The 22,813-nt window shown below is 38.7% G+C and overlaps 1 protein-coding gene across 5 annotated transcripts in view; it reads right to left on the bottom strand.

The window, feature by feature from the left end:
- The window catches only part of AKT3 (AKT serine/threonine kinase 3), a 304,967-nt gene that overhangs the window by 136,801 nt on the left and 145,353 nt on the right, over positions 1–22,813 (bottom strand). For all 5 annotated transcript variants that reach the window (XM_081824493.1, XM_081824490.1, XM_081824491.1 and 2 more), the window contains one exon: positions 5,182–5,293. In XM_081824493.1, the coding sequence (XP_081680619.1) occupies positions 5,182–5,293 (112 nt within the window). The remainder of the gene's footprint in view (positions 1–5,181; positions 5,294–22,813) is intronic.

Genomic DNA, 22,813 nt, shown 5'->3' with positions numbered 1-22,813 from the left:
CATATTTTTATATATAGCATTAACTTCGCACAGTCAACCTACATAATGCACTCTGGATTAATTTTTTATGATTCTATTTCTCCTCATATCAGCATTGTAGTCATCATGTGCTTGCTTTCCTTTTAGCAATTATCCTTGAAGTCATAACATTCATCCTCAATTTAGCAAAGTCTTATATGTCCATACTTTGAAGTCTTCTAAGAAAATGCAGTGATGTCATAAGACATTAACTCCCATTTTTCCCTCAACCTCAATTTATGTATTATTACTTTAGATTTTTAATTCTTCACATAATTAAACCACAAAATGTTATTTTTACTCATAAGATCAATATTCCTTTGGTTTTATCAACTTATTTACCATTTTGTTTTTCATTCCTTCCTACATCTCTTCTCCCTGTCTGAAGAATGCTGTTACTATTTCCTTTTCTGCAAGTCTGCTGGTGAGAAATTCTATCAATTCTGAGCTGAAGTTGTTGAAATATTTGACTGAAATATTTTCATCTTACTTTCACTCTTGGAAAGTATTTTTGCTCATTAGCATGTATTTTCTTTCAGCACTTTGAGAATATCATTCCATTATCTCTAATTATCATTCCATCCCATATATTCCATGTCAATTATTTCTATTGATATCATCTTTTGGTCTAATTGATGCTCCTTTAAAGGCAACCTATCTTTTTTCTCTATCTGCTTTGAGGATTTTCCCATTGTCTTTGTTTTCAAAAGTCTAATGAGACTAAGTGGGTTTTCTTTGTATTTTTCCTGCATGGGATTTACAGGACTTCTTGAATATGTGGTTTGGTATCTTTAACGATTTTACAAATTTTTCAGCCATTATCACTACAAATACTTTCTGACCCATTCTTTCACTCTTCCATTTTGAGACTCTAATTATGTATACGTAAGACCTTCTTACTACATTCTTTTCATCTTACATTGCCTTCTTATTTATTTTTACTTTCTATCCTTATCTCCATGTTTCATTCTGCATATTCTGTTATAACCTATGTTTAAATTCCTAATTTTCCCCAATGTTAGGCCTAATTTACTGTTAAAACCATCCACCAGCTCTCATGATTTTAAGTATCTTGTTTTTCAATTTTAGAATTCCCATTTTATTCTTTTTCATAATTTCTAGCTCTGATGAATTGCCTAGACTTAACTGTATTTTCCTTGATTATACTCACACAGAGTTCTTTTATATTCTGTCTGATAACTCCATTATCTAGAGAGCCTATGAATCTGATTCAGTTGTCTGTTTTGTCTCTGTGGTTTCTGAATCTTTGAATCTTTGTGTACTTGTTTATTTTTTAATCCATATCAAACAATGTACATTAAAATGTAAATAGACAGTTTGAGATTATTTATATTTGCTTTTAACAGGTTCCAGGGAGACTAGCAAAAGTGGATCACATTAACCAAATTTAAGACCTGAAATAATTTAAAGCTAGACTTCAATCCTTAAAAGGTAAGTCTAAATCTGAGTTTATCTTTTCTTCTAGTGCCAACCTAAAATGTATTGATGTACCATGAGCCCTCTTTGGTAGGCCCTGGATTCCAGAACATGATTCCTAGGTCTGACAGTTACTCCAAATGTCAACATCTCAGACACTTCTAGAATTGGCAGGCACCCCTGGTAAAATAGTGAGCTCTTCTCTCTGGGTTTCACCCTTCCAAAAAGTTTTGGTCCCATAATTCTTCACAGCCAAATTGCCTCGTGTATGTCTTTTTTTGTTTTTGTGTTTTTGTTTTTGTTTTTTTAAACACTTTGTCCATCTTTTTGGAGAGTTCTTAGGTGGATTATTGACCTAAATTACCTCATTCACCACAATTAAAATACATATGTATGCTCTGCAAAAACGTATTGGGCCCAAATATCTCACTAATCAAAGAATTCTTGCAATCTTCTAATTCCTAAGTAATGTTGGAAAATGTACTCAACTTGGAAAACAGAATGGAGACCCCCAGGAAGCAAGTAAATTTTTCTATTTAAAGTATATATACTACTTATATGAAAATGAATCAATTTTCTTAAGCTGATCATTTATTTAAAAATAAACATTAAGATGTCTAATATAAAATGTCTAAAATATATTTAGTATGCTACTAAAGCTCAATAAGCCATACTGTAATATGAACTTACAGTAATAATAAGGGAAACCCTGATATTGTAAATACGTATAACGAAGTGTTATAGGTAAAATGATAACAAGTTTGCACTGAGAACAGTGGTGTTCTAAGAAAAACAATGCTAAGTTTGGAGTGGGGACCAAAGGAGAGTAATGAGTTGTAAATGGGGAAGTACAAGATGAACTGGTACAGGAAGAAACAAGCAAGGGAAGCTATTTCTGGCATGGGGGCAAAAGAGCCAGAAAGAGCCACAAGGGATGTGAGAGTCACTACAGAATTAGGACTTGGGAAACTATAAGTAGTTCACCGTAGTTGTAACATAAGGGGGTATAAGCATGCACATGAATATGGGTATGTGAGTGCAGCAGGGTGTCATCGTGGTGACAATGAAAATGATTAGCTCTAAGAAAGGAAAATAATCTGGGTCTATAAAGTGGATGTTCAAAATAAACAAAATAAAGTATAACAAAATAAACTAGACATGAAAAATCATATTTCATAGTTGACAGTGAATAATTTGAAATGCATTCATTAAAACCAGAGAAAAAAGTGTGTACGCTATCATGAAAATCATTACATATTATTTAAAAACAAAAAAAATAATAGACCATCCTACCTGAAAGGAAGAGACAAAGTTACTATTATCTGCAGACGCTATGCCTGCAAAAGCTAAGAACATTTTGGAAAAAAAAAAAAAAACAGCAGTAACTGAAGTTTTGCTTTACTACATGTTTGCTTTTACCTGAAATTTTTTCCTTTCTTAATTTTCTTACTTCTAGTTAAGGCCTTTTCTCTCCCTTAGAAGTTAAGAGCTTTATAAGGCTTCTCTAATTAAAACCATGTGGTCTCAGTGCTAGAATGATGGAGAAGTCAAAGGGAAAAAAAAAGAAAAAAAACCTAAAAATACAAATATTTATGTATATGTGCCATCCATAATCAGAGAGGACAGAATGGATTATTCAATGAAAAGAAAAGAAGAACGGAGCTGATACAATGGTCTCATCCTTTGGAAAAAGTAGATTCCAAACTTCTATCATCCAATAAAACAAATAGAAGATTTTTTTTTTTTAGTGAAAGTAGAGATATATATTACATTTACAAAAAGAACGGATTTTAGACTGGCAGACAGAACACAGAAAATACACAGCTTTTCCAGTTCTCACTACATTTTTCTAAGTCTTCATTAACATTAAAGTCATATAAAATCTCCAAGCAGCAGATTCTAGATGAATGTAGAAAAACACACCCCATGGTAAATATAAAGATGCTGTTTTTTCATTTTTACTAAAATTGCTTTCTCCTGGTTATAAATGCAAATAAAAACTGATTGTTCAGGGGCGCCTGGGTGGCTCAGTCATTAAACGTCTGCCTTTGGCTCAGGTCAGGATCCCAGGGTCCTGGGATGGAGCCCCACGTTGGGCTCCCTGCACCGCGGGAAGCCTGCTTCTCCCTCTCCCACTCCCCCTACTTGTGTTCCCCCTCTCGCTGTCTGTGTCAAATAAATGAATAAAATTAAAAAAAAAAACTGTTCAGAAAAGTGGTGTGATATATAAGAGCAGGAACTATTTTAAAGTCTTAAGATATGGCGTAAATCCAGCTTTGCAAACATAAATGGCAAAATTAATCATGCTTCAATGTAAATCCACTAAGAATAATATTTCAAAGACTATACAGTGACATGGGAAAAGTTCCATTCATTCAGCCAGTCAACAAATACTACGCTGGAGCCTGGACTATGCTGTAAAGATAGAATATTGAGCAAGGACCCTACGATCCTTGCTAGTCAAGAATCTCACGGTCTAGCGAGAAAGGCCAACAAAGATTACAGTGCTGATATACTTGATATAAAAGGTGCAGGGAGATATGCAGGCTACAGCAGCGGCACCTACCTCGTCTACAAGAGTCAGAGAAGGTTTTGTGGGAAATGTGGTATTGGAAGCTCAGATCTGACAGATGAATAGGAATTAGCCCAGTCATGGTTATGGGTGGAACTACAAGCAAACTGAGGACTTAGCAGATAGAAATGCCCAGGAAGACAGGAGTGGACAGGGAGAAAAAGACATACGGAATTGTATATATGCTCAAGACCTAAATACATCTGCAGAGAATAAGACTGGGAGTGTATAAAAGAAAATAAGATCTGTCCTTAACTCTGGTTATAAAATTAGGAGTGTTTTCTAGTTCTTTTCTACTTTTCTTTCCTTTCTAAAGTAATCACACGTTACCATTTACTGTTTACTGATCAAAAAGCATTATTAAAATAATACTTTACTATTTACTAGGTCTTATGGGAGGTTATTTTTGTTTTAAATCTTAGACAAGTCTCCTCTAAGACCTGCTTCATTCATTTGGAACATAGGCTAGTAACATTTAACTTCACAAAGTTGCTGATGCGGATCAACCATGATAACATCTGTGCAGGAAAATGGTTTTGTGGTTGTGGTTGTTGGACTTAACTCAGTTACCACCAGATCAGAGGGTACTAAAACAGAACCGGGGGTGGGGGGGGTTGGGGCAGGGGTTGTAGGAATGCATAGATCAGGAGGATGACAAAATGGCCCAATGAAGTTGCCACTCCCCTCTAGAGCAATGAGGACAGTCGATGGCAATCAATCCTGGTACTGTTTTTCTCATGGAGCTTAGCCCCAATCTCAGAATCCTTCCCAGCCTAATACTCCAGGCAGCCCCTTGCATAAAGGCAATGCTACTTGAAACCTTTTGCTATTACTAACCTTAAGATTCCAAATATGAACACAATCAATTCAACCATTTTTAAAGGTAGTTTAGTTATAAAAATGTCCCAATTTATATTTCAATTTTTAAATGTCCTGGTTTTTGTTAAGAAGACTATCTTACAGCAGTTCTAGAGGTTTTGATTTAATATGTTCCAAGCCTCTGTTATTCATCTATTATACCAGAAACAATTATTAAGGGACTATAGGATTTTACAAATATGTTCACATATATTTACAAATGGTGAAGTCAGATACACATATATCTTTATACCGATTGTTGCTTTTTCACGAAATAGGAAAAACAAATTTCTTACCTTTCCTCTGGAGTATCTACATGAAATGTTCTTTCTATAACAGTGGTCCACTGGAGACATCTGATAATAAATGTGTTTGGCTTTGGTCGTTCTGTTTTCATTAACTGGCATTCTAGAAATAACATAAAATGTCTCTTTGAATATACTTATATTTAAGCCACAAAGTAAATAGTCAAGAACGATAGAGCTCTGTTCTAGGTGAAACCACTATAACCTCACAGCTTTCCATGGACCTCCACTCAGGGTGTTCACAACCTGACCTCAGTCTTCTTTTCCAATCCAACACCCATTCTGACCACATGGTCTATTAACCAACCAAACTGGATGACTTAAGTTTCCCCAAATACATCTTGCTCTGCCCTAGCTTTTTCCCCAGCTGCTGGGGCACCTTTGCCCTAGCTGCTCTTACTGTCTGGAATGGTGTCCACTGATTTCACCCCTACCTGCATGTAATCACCTACACTCAAAACCACACCTATTCTTTAAGGCCCAGATCCAATCCTACTCTTCCCATGAAGCCTTTCCTATCAACCTGGTCCTAAACCAAACATTCCTCTCTCCATATTCACATTACTTATTATTGTACCCCTCATTTTCACTATCTTATATTATTATGTATCATTTAAGAAGGTATCCTTATCCCTTACTTAGATTATATAGGGTATAGGCCTCTTGACCGTATATACCACCTAAACTCCTAGTAATCACAGCCCATAGAACCAGCTGGTCAAGAGGGATAAATTATGTCAGGGAACATCTCAGAAGACTTCAAAGAAAAGCAGCATCCTGTAGTGGCTGAGAGTGTGGACTCTAACACCAGTATTCCTGGATTCAACTTCTTTTCCTACCATGTAACCTTGGACAAGTTAATTAATCTCTCCAGTCTTCAAGTATTAAAGGGGAAACAAGCACCTACATCATAAAATTGGTGTGGGAATTAATAATAAATCAGTACAAGACTCAGCATAGCGTATGATACATAATTAGTTTTCAATAGATGTTAGCTATCATCAGGTGTATACTTGAGCTGGTCTTTAAGGATACATGGTATTGGACAACAAGACAAAGTAGGGTAGGGTTGTTTACTGACACTGCTCTTTGGAAGAAACAATTTCCCTGCAGCTGACAAAGTCAACTGTGTTTTCTCAGTGTCTGCCTGTTCTGTCCTATTCCATCATTAGCAACTATCAACTACCATCTCTAAGTCTCTATAGGACCTAGGCATTAGCCACATTGGACTGGTTCATGGACTCCTTGCACCAAAAAAGATCATTCACCTAGGATCTCTGCTTAGTTTTCTTCTCTTTTCTAACAAGGTTTCATGGTTTCAGCCATCATCATCTCTTGGTTGACCAATATAAAAATCTGAACTTCTTTCCATCTTGGATCTGTATTTTGTGATACCCGTGATTAACTATACAGTGGATGTATCTACCTGGTTGAATTACTGGTTCCTAAAACCTACTATCTTTCCTCCTGATTCTGTTCCTTCTCCTGGCTTTCCTAACTTTCCTGTCATCCAGACTGAAAACATGGGGTGCTCTTGTTTGATATTGGTAATATATGCCATTACCTGGCTTTTACCAGAGATGCAGTTCTACTTCAGACTCTCACTGCCGAATGCCTCAACCTCCCCAGGTGCCATAAAGCTCTTCCTATGCAGAAACATGGAAGGGCTAGATCCATTACTTAAAGCTAGAAAGTGTATCCTAAAAGACGTCGGAACTCGGGACTTGTCATGATGAGCACAGGGGGAGGTATAGAAGTGTTGAATCAGGGCGCCTGGGTGGCTCAGTCGTTAAGCGTCTGCCTTCGGCTCAGGTCATGATCCCAGGGTCCTGGGATCGAGCCCCACATCGGGCTCCCTGCTCGGCAGGAAGCCTGCTTCTCCCTCTCCCACTCCCCCTGCTTGTGTTCCTGCTCTCGTTATCTCTCTCTCTGTCAAATAAATAAATAAAAATCTTTAAAAAAAAAAAAAAAAGAAGTGTTGAATCACTATACTGTGGCTCCTGAAATGAATATTACACTGTATATTAGCTAACTAGAATTTAAATAAAAACTTTAAAAAAAAAAAAAAGACACCTGAACTCGTCCAAAAGCGAATGGATCTCTCCTACCCTTGGTCTCCTGCCCACCTCGGCTTCCACTCCCTCCATCTCAGCCGGCAGCGCCTCCATCCTCTCAAGTGCTCAGGTCAAAAGCCCTGGGCTCACCCTAAGTCCTCCTCTCTCGTCTCCTACCTCATTCTGGAAATCCTGTTGGCTCCGCTTTCAAAAGATATCCAGTATCACTTCTCACCTCTTCCACTATTATCGGAACAAATCACCATTATCTCTCACGTGAGTACTTTGAAAACTCTAGAACAGCTCTCCCTGCCCCTCACTACAGTCTGTTCTCAACACATGCAGCAGAAACCTTCTTAACATGATCAACTGCAGAAAAAAAAATATATACATCCTGCAATGTTTCCAATTCACTAAGAATAGAAAACAAAGGCCTTTCAATGATCAACAGGGCCTCTATGTGATCTGGGGCTCCCATCCACTCCACTTAAGTTCCTGACCTCCTCACCTAGTTAGTATTCTCTCTCAGGCCCCTCTGCAGCCCACCCACTTGCCTGCGTTTCCTCAAATATGTACTGCACCTCCTCTCCCAGCACTCTGTCCCCTCACACAGCCCACAGATAACGCCTCACCACCTTCAAGTCTCAGATCAGACCTCACCTTTTCATGGATGCCTACCTTGACCGTGCTACTAAACTCTGTGATCTGCACCCCTCATCCAGACTCCCCCACCCCTCTTACCTGCTCTACTTTTTATTTCATACCATGTTATCTTCAAACACATGAAATGACTAACTTAGTATCTTTTTTGCTTCCTGTCTCCTCAACAAGAATGTAAGCTCCACTGATATATTCTTAGCACTAAGAACTGTGCCCATCTGTGCCTAAACAGTGTCTGGTTTTTTTTAAAGATTTTATTTATTTATTTGACAGAGAGAGAGAGAGTACAAGCAGGGGGAGCGGCAGAGGGAGAGGGAGAAGCAGGCTTCCCGCTGAGCAGGGAGCCCGATGCGGGACTCGATCCCAGGACCCTGGGATCATGACCTGGGCCGAAGGCAGACACTTCACTGACCAAGCCAACCAGGCATTCCAACGGTGTCTGTTTTTCCTGATAGCAGACACTTAATGAATGAATATTGTCCAAATGGATAATTCTGATAGTACTAATCCAACAAGAAGGTAATTTTGATGACATAAGAAAGAGGAGTAAACTTCTGGAGCAACTTCCTTATGCAGTCAAGAAAGGATGGGATCTGCTGGACAAGTAGAGGGCTGGCTCTAGTCAGGAGTACAGGCAGTTTAGTGACAGAACAAGACATGGAGACAAAAGGGCCCAAATGCAGTCAAGGGTATACATGGCAAGCAGGAGCTGATAGAAATGATTTTGTTGCTCCTATTGTTTTCAGTGAATTAGGGTGTGAAGCCATCTTTAAGAATCAGGTTGGAAGAAGATGCACCAGTGCTTTGCGAAGAAAGTCTCCAATAGCCTTCTAGGAGAATGAAAGAGCAGACAGACTAGGGAAATATAACATGACAGCTGGGTAGCATCAGGAACCCACTGGAATGGAATGATCAAGAATTCAAGCTAGTGCCAAGGATCATGGTTGTGTATTTTCCCCAGATACATTCAGCTACATGGGTGCAGGTGGGGCACAGAGAACTGGATTTCAGCAAAGCTGTAATTTAACCAAGTAAGTTTGGCAAAGCAAGAAAATGAAGAGAGGATGCAAGACATCTTGGTTGAATCAACTGATGAATTTAAACTGGGTAAGGAGGAAAACGAGAACCTGGTGGTGTGTAAGATAATGAAAAGGTGGTAGATTTGACAGGTCATAAAATCTATTGTTTCACAGTGAGATATTGTACAGCAATGTTACACACCTTTTGAGACCTGAATGTTAAAAAATACCAAATACAGAATGCCAATTTATATTCTTGTTTGAAATCTGAAAGTTTTAAAATACCAACACTATAAGTAGGCATGGTTTACATCTATCTCTATAAAGCACAGACCCAATCCGATTCTCTTTGAAGACCACTGTTCTTCCAATATAGTTCCTTCTTCACAAAACTCCTATTAAGTTTCTGGCCAGGGTTTAATCCAGGTTAACGTGATGTCCTAGTAGAAATTAGGAATTATGGGCCCCACACTCCCCCACAGCATGTGTGATGTGACAGCACGTGAGGGGACACCATCAATACTTCATGAGAAGTGACTGAGTGGCATTTAATGTAAAGAACGGAGGACAGACACTTCAAAGATGAGCAGGTTTCAATCAGGTCCTTCTGAAGCCTAGTTGAACAAAAATGTTACTATGAACAAGCAGTAAAATAGAAATCAGCCTATATATTTTTTGATATACTCTATAAATGAATCCTATTTCTAAATAACACTAAATTGAGATGGTAAAAGAGACGAGCAGCTACTCAAACTGACTCAACATATTTAAGTGGTATTTGGGTCAGTACCAAGAGAAGAGGACACTCCACCACCAAGTCCCAGGGTTTACTGCTATACAGAAAACAGAAACAAATGTAGTTAAAGAGCTGAATCTGAATTCAGAACACTTGACACTTTAAATCACCATGTTTGAACAAGTGGGCCAGGAAACAGAAAAACTTTGGGTTCTTTTATGCTAGCCATAATACAAAATCATGAACACATCCTATAGCTCCCCCTAAAATGAAGAAAAATATGGAAGTTTTCAGAACATGGTTCATGTTTGAACTCTCATTCTTACAGGAGACTCTTACTTTTTTTTTCCCCAATATTACGTTTTTTTTTAAAATTTAAATTCAATTAGCCAACATATATTAGTTTCAGATGTAGTGTTCAATAACTCATGAGTTGCATATAACATCCAGTGCTCATCACATCACGTGCCCTCCTTAATGCCCATCGCCCAGTTACCCCATCCTCCCCCACCTCCCCTCCAGCAACCCTCAGTTTGTTTCCTAGAGTCGAGAGTCTCTCATGGTTTGTCTCCCTCTCTGACGACTTCCCATTCAGTTTTCCCTCCCTTCCCCTATGATCTTCTGTGCTGTTTCTTATTTTCCACATATGAGTGAAACCATATGATAATGGTCTTTCTCTGACCTACTTCGCTCAGCATTAATACCCTCCAGTTCCATCCACTCTTCTTCTTAAAGGGAATGGTAGCTAATAAACAGATTAGCCAATATTTCTTTAGAAGAATATTTTCCTTTTAATTATGTAAAGGTTCTCAATTCAAGCTGGGCCACGTTAAAATTTTAAAACCCAAAGCAGAAGCTTCAAATAACAATTCTGAAAAGCTATTACTCGAATAATTAGCTAGAATTTCTGGAACGATTTAACACACAAGAAAAAAGCATGTGTTCTTATATAAAATGCCAGGTAGCTAACTTTTATTATATCACAGCCCATAATACTTTCCAACAAAGTATTTGTTACACTGGTACTTGAGTTAGTTATACTAAACTCACCCGAGCAAGTTAAACTACAAGCTAAATTTCAAGTGTTCTGCTTAATTTTACACATTCTGAACCACAGACGACCAAGTTTATTTGAAGCTGTAATTACTCTGTAAACTGGAGGCCAATTAGAGGGACGGTAACAGGCCAGATCAAAAAAATACATGCCGAAAAGAATTTTTATATCACCTGTTCAGAATTTATTAAAAATATTAGATTTTATTTCAACCTCTAGAACCTTAAATGCTAATTTCTTTTAAAAATAAGTTCTACTAATATTCAACGTGAAAAACAAAGGCGTAAGAGACTCTATTTATAATTAAATCACCTAATGAAATAACGCTGTCAGTTATAATGATTATACCGAGAGTGTATTTTTGAGCCCCCAGATATAATACTATTGTGGATATTCTTTAAAGGGGCCAGAAAGCATTTCTTCCTTTTGTTTAAAGTTTTTGGAGTACAAAAGCATAGGGTGTAATTAAGACTCAACACATCAGTCCTAAAGAGATTCATTCAGTCCAGAGAGAGCGAGGAGTGTGGCAGGTGCACTGGTAAAGAGCGGGTCCCATGGAGGATATCTGTTCTGTGATCACTATGTGCCAGGCCCCACAGGCACTGATGGGTCCTCAGTGTCCCCCATTTCATCCAGAGGACAAGCCTACAAGGTGTTCTTGTCCTCCGTTCCATAAATGAATGAACTGAGACTAGCCAAACAACTTGCCCCAAAACACACAGTTTGCAAGAAACTGTATAGGGAATCTACCCTCAGGTCTACCTGAATCCAAATTCCATGCTCTTCTGGAGAGAATAAACTGCTAGGAAAGTGTCTTAAAGGCTCAGTAGCCATCTGTCCAAGGGATGGGACAGTCCGCTCCATCTTCTACACCTCCCCATACCTTCCCTACAAAGAAATCCAGGACGTTTTTCACCTGAGAGGGCCCCAATGTGTTTGCCCCTGGCTCTGAACACAGCCTAAGGATGGACAGGTATAAGGATTATCCCCTAGCAGGATCCGGACCCGGGTACTTCCTGTTTCTCCAAGTAGGCATGTAGAGGGAAGGTGACCGAGAATGAAGAGCAGAAGGGAAAGAAGTAGGTAGTAAGAAGGCAACAAAACCTCTGGGTGCTCTTGCTGCTGGGTCTCACACCCTGCAATACCAATAAAGCTAGTAAGATTTTTCAATTATTGATGATGGAAAAGTAATCGCCAAATTTGCACTGATCCAGCTCCATGTTTCTAGCGGTTTCTGTATGAAATATCTCCCTATTAACCCAGAGTCAACATAGCCTTCTCCATCTAAGGAGACAGAACAGAAATCCAAGACGTTCTTACATTGTATTTCATAACACAACAAGTTCTATAAATGAGGGGAGTAAGATTGGCTTACTAACACTATACTGCACTCTAGAAGATGTTTTTCACTTTATGATACACACTTCAAATTCTAACATTTTAATTACCATAAACTTTATTACTCTGGTTTTAACATGGGATACTATTTGTGGACTGAAATCATGACATATTAAAGTGAACCTCTCCTGATACATTTTTCTTTAATGAATATGATCACCACAGATACCACCATTTACCAGAAGTAGACTTTCAGAGCCAACATGTTTTCCATCAGCGTTTCTCCATCTTGTCTTGTCCACCAAATCCTGCCTCTAATTAAACAAACAAAGGGAACACCTCCAGGGTCCTCTGGAATAACTGCTTTCTGCCCACCCTCTGCATACTTGAAATTTCAAGTAAAAATATACTATGGTCACTGTGGGACAATAATTAAGATACAAAACGACATAAGGCATTTACTAACAAGAGTTACAAGAGGCATGCAAAGATCCAGGGGACTCAAAACATATGACCAGGCAAGTTGCTTTTTGGTTTTGTTTTCTGCAGTATAATAGCCATGGACTCTTTTTTCTTTTTTTTAATTGTGGTAAACAACAACAACAAAGCACAAAACATAAAATTTACTTTAACCCTTTTCAAATGTACAATTCTATGGCATTATGTACATTCACAATGTTCTGTGGCCAAGCTGGTTTTTGAACTCATTGCTTTATTGATTCTCATTGTACAAATCATCTATGCTTACTGTAAAAAAAAGTCATAAACAGGGATAGCTAAAACTAAAAGAAAATTAACCATCATCCTACCACACAGGCATAAACCTTGTTAATGTTCTAATGTATATTCTTTCCGATCTTTTCTAAGCATTTTTTTTTTAAGTAACAATGAGACCAGGGGCGCCTGGGTGGCTCAGTCAGTTAAGCACCTGACTCTTGGTTTCAGCTCAGGTCATGATTTCAAGGTCCTAGGATCGAGCCCTGCATCAGGCTCTGTGCTCAGTGGGGAGTCTGCTTAAGATTCTCTCTCCCTCTGTACCTCCCACTCATGCTGTCTCTGTCTTTCTCTTTCCAAAATAAATAAATCAATCTTAAAAAAAAAAAGAGAGAGAGACCATAACATATGGGACATATTAGGTAAGTGCTCTGCTCATTTCATATGTTGTGAATTTTTCATTTCAGTAAATGAAGATCTTTAACATCCTATTGAACAGTGGCACAGAGCCCTACTATATTCAGATATCACAGTAGGTAGTTTGTTATAATAACCCACAAAACAAATAGAAGTGGATTATCAGATGTAAACAGGATAACATCTAACCATTTTAACATAGCTTGCTATTGGGTACGGTGTTAAAATCTGAAAAATAATCGTAAGCACCAGTTTTGTTTTAACTAAACAAGAAAAACTAACTTAAGATTTGGAATATGATGAAAGTGGGATTTAATAGCAGAATTTTAAAAGAATTTGACAAAATGTATATTAGATTCCAACTTCTCTAAGGACAAAGTCCATGATCTTTGATTACCTAGTCCTGTGCCAAACACAACCGGTCTTAAATGAATAAACATAACGAGAGAATATAGGACAAATTTAGTCATGTAACTAGTGAAATGACACTTCATTGAAGCAATCAGCAGAGCGTTCCAGAAGAGGGGACTTTCCACAGGTCACACAGCCTTGTCTCTTTATGAAGTGAATGTAACCGAAGTGGGGGTGTTGGTAGAGGACACAGAACTCTTCCAGACCAGTAGAGGCTTAAGAGACATGCCCATCAAATACACCGTGTGGTCCTTAATGTGTTCTGCTTTAAACAAGCCAGCTGTTGAAGATATTTTAGGTGACAACTGGCGAAACCTGAATACAAATTTTTTTATTAGATAATATTAAAGATTTCTAAGTTTTATTAGGTGGATAGTGGTACTGTAATTATGTGGGGGAAATTCCTTATTGTTTACAGAGATCTGTACTCAAGGATTCAGGGATAAATGTCATAATATCTTAATTTACATTAAATATTTTAATAAAATGATAATGTAAGTCTGGTAAAATGATAACTGTTAAGTCTAGGTAATGGACATAGGAGAGTTCAAGCAGCTATTTTATTGATCTGTATGTCTGACATTTCCCATCATAAAAAGTCAAAAATAGAAACCCCCTCCAGGATAATATTAGATTCTTTCCTCAAAGTATGTACCAAAATAAACTACCAAAGGCTTAAATGGCTGACAGTGGAAAAGGAAATTATTTTTTAAAATATAAAATAGACAGGAGAATGTTGAAAGCGAAACTACTTCTAGTTAATTAAACTTATTTAATGCAATTGAAACTTCAGAATATTTCACTGGGCATTTAAAAGTTTATAGGAATCACTGCTGGAATAATCAGCTTCTTTAGTATTGGACTCTCATTTATAACCTAAATGCCTTGCACTTCTATCTGTATCAATGGGACAATCTCTAGTCACACACCCTCATCAGCACTTACCAGCGCACACCAAGGTGAGTGAACCATAAACATACACACAGACCAACAGGCGTGCTTTCCCTCCCCTAACTGCCCCTGCTAATCAAAACCACACACTACAGTCGTGGCCTTTGTCTGTCACCTCTCCCTAACCATCAGCAAGGCTGTGGTTAGGGTCTCTCCTAAAATCCCCTCATCAGATATCTTCTCCTTGTTCTTGTTTTCATTTCTTTGCTCCACCTGATGTTCTTGGCCCCCTTCCTTCAGGTCTCCCCGACCCCCCTGGCCCCAGGATACCGACTTGCCCAGCTTTGTGTCCATCTCTCTGACCACTTCCGAGTATTCTTTCTTAGGATCTCTTCTCCCAACTGAGCTGCTCCCTTAGGCTCAGGGCTTTGTGTTAAACTTTTCTTTCCTGATAATTTTGTCCTTAATAAATTCAGACATTCATTAAGTAAATATTTATTGTGTGCCCACAGCATGCCAGGCAACAAGCTAGGCCCTGGGGGTAGAGGGGTGAACAAAACGAAGTCCCTATTTTTCACACTTGGATTTTACGGAGCGGAGGAGTGGTCAAGCAATAACCAAGCAAAACAACTAATTTATAAGAGAGCAGGTGCTTAGGAGGATTACAAAGAGAAACGAAGCAGGGCAACAAGTTAAAATGACAGGGAGGTGGTACTACTTTAGAAGTGTTAGAAAGGGCTTCCTTTAGTAAAAGGAGGCACCAGGCAGCCATCTGTGGGAAGAGTGGTCCAGCTGGAAGGAACAGGAAGTGCAAAGACCCACGGCTGGAAGGAGCCCACAGATGTGTCTGAGAAACAGCAAGGAGTCCAGGGTGGCTGGAAGAAAAGGTAAGCTTAGGACACGGTAGGAAATGAGGTTAGGAAGATCTTTAATGACCTGGTAAGGGCTGCGGATGTAATGCTGGGGAGGCTCTCGTGGGGCTTTGCCTCAAATGTCGCCCAATGTCTGATGATTCTCAAACCTGAACCGTCCATGTGGCAAAGCTGACATCTCTCTCCTGAGGCCCTACTATTACCTGATTCTCAACATACCTAAACGGGTTTCATTTCTTGTTTCCGTTTTTTATCCTTCAAACTGAAAATTACCACATTGACGTGTTTCTACTCAATTTATTTCTGTATCATTTTCCTAATCACCCAAGAAACACATCGTCAGTCATCCTTGACTCTCTTCCAACCCATAGCTAAGCCAGCAACATTCATCTTAACAATTCTTTCATAAATGTCTCTTTCCCCCAGTGACAGCCAACCAGACACTAATTACCAAAATCTGGATCCCTGAAATGGCCTCCCAGACGGTCTCCCTTTGCCCACCCTCCTCCCCATCCAGTGTGTCCCACCTATGACTGGCCTGATTAGTCTTACTCAAATTCTTATTCCACAGGTCATTCTCCTTCTCAAAAATCTACTAGTCTCTGCAAGAGAAAGCTCAACCCCATTAGTCTGACTTTTAAAGCTACTCATAAGCAAGCCGGAATCTTTTTAAAACTTTATTCCTTGCCATAAAAACAATGAGTACCCCACCAAAAAAACTACTAGAGTTGATAAATGAATTCAATAAAGTCACAGAATATAAACTATGTGGAAATTTGTTGCATTTCTGCACACTAATAATGAAGTAGCAGGGGCACCTGCACCTGGGGGCGCAGTCGGTTAAGTGTCCAATTCTTAGTTTTGTCTCAGGGTCTCAGGTCGTCATCTCAGGGTCATGAGATTGAGCCCCATGTTGGGCTCCACGCTGTCTGGAGTCTGCTTCAGATTCTCTCTCCCTCTCCCTCTGCCCCTCCCACTCATGCTCCCTCTCTCTCTAAAATAAATAAATAAATCTTTTTTAAAAAATGAAGTAGCAGAGAGAGAAATCAACAAAAAATCCCCTTTACAACTGCAGCAAAAAGAGTGAAATATCTAGGAATAAACTTAACTAACAAAGGAGGTGAAAGACCTGTACTCCAAAAACTACAAAACATTGAAGAAATTGGAGACAACACAAATAAATGAAAAAAGATTCCATGATCATGGACTGGAAAAACAAATATTGTTAAAATGTCCATACTACACCAAGCACTCTACAGATTTAACACAATCCCTATCAAAATATCAACAGCAGTTTTCACAGAACTAGAACAAATAATCCTAAAATTTATATGGACCCACAAAAGACCCCAAGTAGCCAAAGCAATCTTGAGAAAGAACAAAGCTGTAGTCATGCAAACAGTGTAATACCAGCAAAAAAACAGACACATAAATCAATGGAACAGAGACCCCAGAAATAAACCCACACTTATTTTGTCATTTTATCTATAACAAAGGATGCTAGAATATCCAATGGGGGAAAAGACAGCCTCTTCAACAATGGTGTTGGGAAAACTGGACAGCTACATGCAAAAGGATGAAACTGGACCACTTTCTTACACCATACACAAAAATAAGATGGATTAAAGACCTAAATGTGAGACCTGAAACCATAAAAATCCTAGAAAAGAACACAGGCAGGAATTTCCCTGACATCAGCAGTAGAAACATTTTTCTAGATAGGTCTCCTGAGGCAAGGGAAACAAAAGCCAAATTAACCTATTGGGACTACACCAAAATTAAAAGCTTCTGCACAGGAAAGCAAATCATCCACAAAACAAAAAGGCAACCTACTGAATGGGAGAAAATATTTCAACACAAGCAAACAAATAACCTGATTTAAAAAATGGGCAGAAGAGGTGAATAAACATTTTTTCAAAGAAGACATCCAGATGGCCAACAGAGACATAAGAAGATGCTCAACATCACTCACCATCAGGGGAATGCAAACCAAAACCACAATGAGATATCACCTCACACCTGTCAGAATGACTAGAATCAAAAAGACAAGAAATAACAAATGTTGCTGAAGTTGTGAAGGAAAGTGAACCTTTATACACTATTGGTGGGAAGAGAAACTGGTACAGCCATTATGGGCAACTGTATGATGGTTCCTAAAAAAATTAAAAATTGAACTACCATATGAACCAGCAATCCCATTCCTGGTTATATAGCCAAAAAATTTAAATCTGTTCATTACAGCATGATTTACAGCAGCCAACTTATGGAAACAACCCAACTTCCCTATGATGGGTGAATGGATAATGAAAATGTGATATATTAAAAAAAAAAAATCCGCAATTTCATGGATGAACATGGGTGACATGTGAGGGCATTACACTAAGTGAAATAAACGAGAGAGAGAGAGAGAGACAAATCCTGTATGGCATCACGTGTGGAGTCTAAAAACAACAGTGAGTACTCTCTCCTGATTCTATCTATCTATCTTCACTGTCCCTTAAACATTCCCTGATTCTTCTTTTTTTTTTTTTCAGGGTACAACGCAGTGATTCAACAACTCTGTACGTTACGCTGGGCTCCCCAAAGGTGTAGCTTCCATCCATCACTGTACAACGCTATTACAATACCACTGACTATATATGCCCTGTGCTGTACCCTGTAGTCTGTGACTTACTCATTCTATAGCTAGAAGCCTGTACGTCCCACTCCCCTTCTCCCATTTTGTCCATTCCCCCCACTGGCCCCCTCTGGCAACCATCAGTTTGTGCTCTGTATTTATGGGTCTGCTTCTGCTTTTGTTTGATTTTTAAAAATCTCCCTGAGTATTCTTAACTTCAGGATTTAATTCACACTGCTTCCCTCACTTGAAACATTTTTCTTCCCTTCTACCTAGATTCTGCTCCCTGAAAATCTCTAATGATCCCAGTCCTTACTCTATACTCCTGAAGATCTAGTGCACTTAACATTTATATTCCACATGCTGGTACCCGATCACACACTGTTATGTATAGACTGCTTCATGTGCATCTCCTCAACTATATTGTAAAAGCTTCAGGGGAGGGGGTACTTCTAATTGTTCTGTTTTATTCATCACAGCCAGAATTCAAACAAACAAAGCTTCAGAAAACATTTCTGATGCAACAGAGTTTATCACAACTAATCCTCTTTCTCTTGTAAAGGAATCTCAATATTTTCAAGTTCACATGCCTTTAGAAACACAATTTACTTTATGATCCCTCCCCAGACCCAATCTTACTTATTTCTCCAAAATCTAATTGTACAGTTTACTTTACCTGTATGTATAAACAAATCCTGATAACTTTATTTGAAGAAAAGTATTTAAAGCCTACTCAAATCCTTGATTGTACAGCTACAGCTCTAACACTTAAGAGAGAGCTTTCTTTCCCTAGAGAAAGGATTAGATTTAGATTACAGAATAGTTAAAAAGGATTTTTCCCTTGGAAAACAATTAAAAGGTAGGCCTATCTATTCAGAGTAAATCACAGGACTCTCCAAAAAACAACTCAGTGAATTTTGGAAGATTATAAACCAACAATCTTATTAATTTCATTAAAAACACATATAGAGGTCATCAAAGAGTCGTTATTACATCTGACCTATCTGGAAAACTTCTTGTAACTTTAAGGAGAAGACCGATATCTCTCCGTTTCCATTCGGGAATTCTGACTCCAAATAAGTTATCCCGACTTTAAAAGGTTTCAATCGCTACCATAAAAATCTTGGCCTCTGGGTCTTACTGTAGCACAAAAACACTCCATTTCAAACTCAGGTATAAGTGGTGGGTGCATCGCACTGCAAATGAAGAGCATACTTTGGAATAATCAGTTCATTCATCTCCAGCAGAATTAAAAAAAAAAAATCTCATCGTCAATCTCTTCCCACTTTAGGTCAGTAGGGAAACTTTGCTTTCCACTACACATTTCTCCAAAATTTATTCTTTTTAAAGGATTAAGTACTAAGTCATTATTTTGGCCTATTATCAGTTGCTTCACTACAACAGTAAGATTTTACATGCATTATTTTCTCACTTAATCTTCCCAATAATGTTTCAGAGTATTTTTGTCATTTCCATTCCACAAATAAGAAAATGGAGTCCGTCTGGTTTTTAAGTCGCTTGTTCAAAACCATCAAGTCATGAAGACTGTAAAACGGAGTCTCTAATCCACACTTTCTAGCTCTAAATCCTTGGCTCTTCGGGGTATGTCACACAGTTTTAGGACTGTTAGCTATTTACAAGAGAGGAAGTTAAGTTTTATTTCTTTATAACAAGCTTTGGACACTACACTTACTTGTTTTCTGCAATTAAATTTACAGAAACATGGTGACATACAGAGAGTACCAAAATCGTTTTCCCTCAAAGAAAACTGACCAAACTTCTTGATTAGTGTTTGTGCCCTCAAAATACCTGCCATCGATTGTGAGAAAATTACAGGGAAAAGCACCAATCAACTCTGATCACATGATCTATGACAGGGGAAGCTCTAGGTGGTAGATCGACAGTCAAGGAATAACACTGTTTCAGAATTTCTTTATAGAAATTACATTTGAAAGATGTCTCTCTGTCAGTATTAAATTATTGGTACCAGGCTGAGAGCACATTTGGAATATTTATTGGCCAAAATGTTAAAAACTGAACAGGAATTAACATGTAACAAATGCCTGGAGTCTGATATCGGAATTTGTCCGGGCTTGTCAATCTTAAGCCAATCCTGCAGATTTCTTAAAATAATCTATCTATAAGAATCAAGAGCCAGTGTTGGGAAAACAACAAAAATGTAAGTTCCTACAGGCACAGAAACTGCAAAGAATCTGTGAATTCCGTCAATAATACCATTTAACAAAATGCCTAATGTCCACAGGACGATGGTGAAGACACCAGGCGCATGAAATGACGCTATAAAGAGAGCACTGCATGTTAATTTTCAATTACTTTATAAGAATATCCTATAGAGACAGAAACTTTAAACTTCATCAGTGAGCTTTTGGAAGCAATAACTGTTGCTGGTTGGATGATTCAATTATCATAAACTACTCTGGCATGTTTCAAAAGCATTGCCATTTTAAAACATAAAAAATGTCTAAAAATGCAACCATAGTAATAGATTCTGAGAGCATGGGTTGGGGGGTGAGGGATAAAGACAATGACAAATTGGTCCAAAAGGACACTGAGACTTCATAGTTGGAAGACTATTGTGCTGACAATTAGTAACAGGAAGCAGAGCACAAAACAAGTGAATGAAAAAAGCTGAACCAGCAATGAAAGACCTTATTATAGGGCAGAAACATTATTGTAATAAAGGGGCAATGTCCTCTCCTCCATGAAACTCTCACACAGCCACCCTAGCCTCTTTTCTCTCTCCCTGCATTTCATTTTTCCATTAGCATCTGCTCGATTGTGTATTATTTCCAACCCAAAAGAACGCCTCCAAAGCGGTCCTAAATTCCAAGGCTTCCAGGTCCTTCCCCACACCCTAGCCCTGGGCCTCATTTAACGCTGCTCAAATAAATAAATGCGTTTAAAAAATTAACATAAAGATGGGGCAGAAAAAAACAGAAAGGCAGTGATTTAGCATGTAACTGCCGAGAGATCAAAAAACACATGTCCTTCAAGTCTAATTTGTCGTAAGGGCAATGATCATGAGTCATACTAAATGTCCAGATGATTCTGCCTCTAAAAATTAGTGTTTCTCCTATGACCTCTCTGGCATGATGAGAGCAAGGCTGAAATGTTCACACTAGTGAATCCTCTTCCTGGAGCTTCAGTTTCCTTAAGGAGAAGGAGCCAAAAGCTCTGAAACACAGTCACAAGATCTGATCCCCCGATATTGACATAGAAACTCGTCTAGAGGCATGGAAAGCCCACACCTTCCGAACTGCTGGAAACCCTCGTACCTCATGACCCTGAGGCGGCCTGAGATGCCTTAGGTGAGCAGTGGGGTGGGAAAAATCACTGGCCTCGAAACCTCAAAGCCGTGGGGTTTCCAGCTCTACGCTTCAGGGGTGCACGACCAGCGGCAAACCCCAAGAGCTGAATTTCCCCGGCCATCAAGAAGACACATTATGGAGCCTGAAAACCTGTTAGCAGGATTAACAGCACTAGGTAAAGGGCAGAGCACACAGGTGCTCAACAAGTGGTAATTACTATTACTGTGACTTCTCAGTAGACTGAATGTCTCAAGGAATCTCTGTGTGTTGCTGAGAGGCAAATCGCTGAATGTTACAAGAAAGGACTGAGAGATCCTTCATCGTACTTCCCTCACACCACACAAGACGTAGCTCTGGAGTCCTGGGGGTAGTTGTGGGACCTGCCAATGTTACATAATAAACTCCGATCAAATGATCGGCCACCTAGCTATCGCCTGCATGCCTGTCCCCTTGCTACAGCATAAATAAGAATTGCTGTGACTTAAAATACACCTCTAGAGACCACTGAGAGCCTCCTCTTAACCGAGTGTGTATAATACTAGGCATAGCACAGACTTTCTGGAGGGGCAGACTAGACATTACCTGAAGAGAGCTGTCATCTCTGAGCCCCACATATGATTCAATGCACTCCGGCCAGGTGTCGGACGGACCAGAGTCCAAATCACAGCTCTGTTCTGTATCTGCTCTGAGGCTCTGGGAAAGTTTCTTAATCTCTCTAGGTCTTGGTTTCATTATCTCATTTGTTTGTTTGTTTGTTTGTTTTTTAGGTGATTTTATTTCATGTTGTTCTTGTCACGACAAAATGTGATCACATAAATAAAGCACCTTGTACAGAGCAGGCTCTTAAAAAATGTCAATTCTCTTCCCTTGCTTCCTTAAATCCCTCTTAATTTCTTTGTATTAATTATAAAATGGCATAAAGCACCAAATATGATGGGCATATAATCAGTTTTTACTCTACAATTTAAAAAACTAATTACACATAAACAACTCCTTTCTAGAAACTAAAAAAAAAAAAAAAAAACTTAAAATATTAAATACATAAATCAGGTGGGTATCCACATTCAACTTAACCAAAAATGATCTATAAATGTAATCAGGTCATAAATGAGTAGAGTCAGAACGGGAGTCAGAACGGTGTGCACAAAGAATTATTTTTACCCTTCAGAGATGGAAGGGTGTCATGGAGGAAAACGCTGGGATCAGTAAGAAGATAAAACAGTGCAGGGATCCTTAGCATCACAGGCTGGCTCATGTTGTGAGGTGGTACACGCTCAGTAAATTTTTACCTGAAAGACTGAGCTATATGGACCCATTAATAATTAACTCCATGTAATAGAGCACACAAGTGTGTGGATAAACCCACACAGCTGCTTCTCACACGCAGGCTGCAGGCGGAGAGCCTCCCCCCGGCGCCCATCATCCCCTCCTCTCCACGCCACCTTACCTCTCCTTTATAAAGAAGTCAGGGTTTTGTGTTTTTTTAATAAACAGATAAAGAGATAATGTAC

Source organism: Leptonychotes weddellii, chromosome 6 (assembly GCF_054177405.1).
Source record: "Leptonychotes weddellii isolate Sample4059 chromosome 6, ASM5417740v2, whole genome shotgun sequence".
Lineage (NCBI taxonomy): Eukaryota > Metazoa > Chordata > Mammalia > Carnivora > Phocidae > Leptonychotes > Leptonychotes weddellii.
This window is presented reverse-complemented; position numbering and strand designations above follow the sequence as displayed.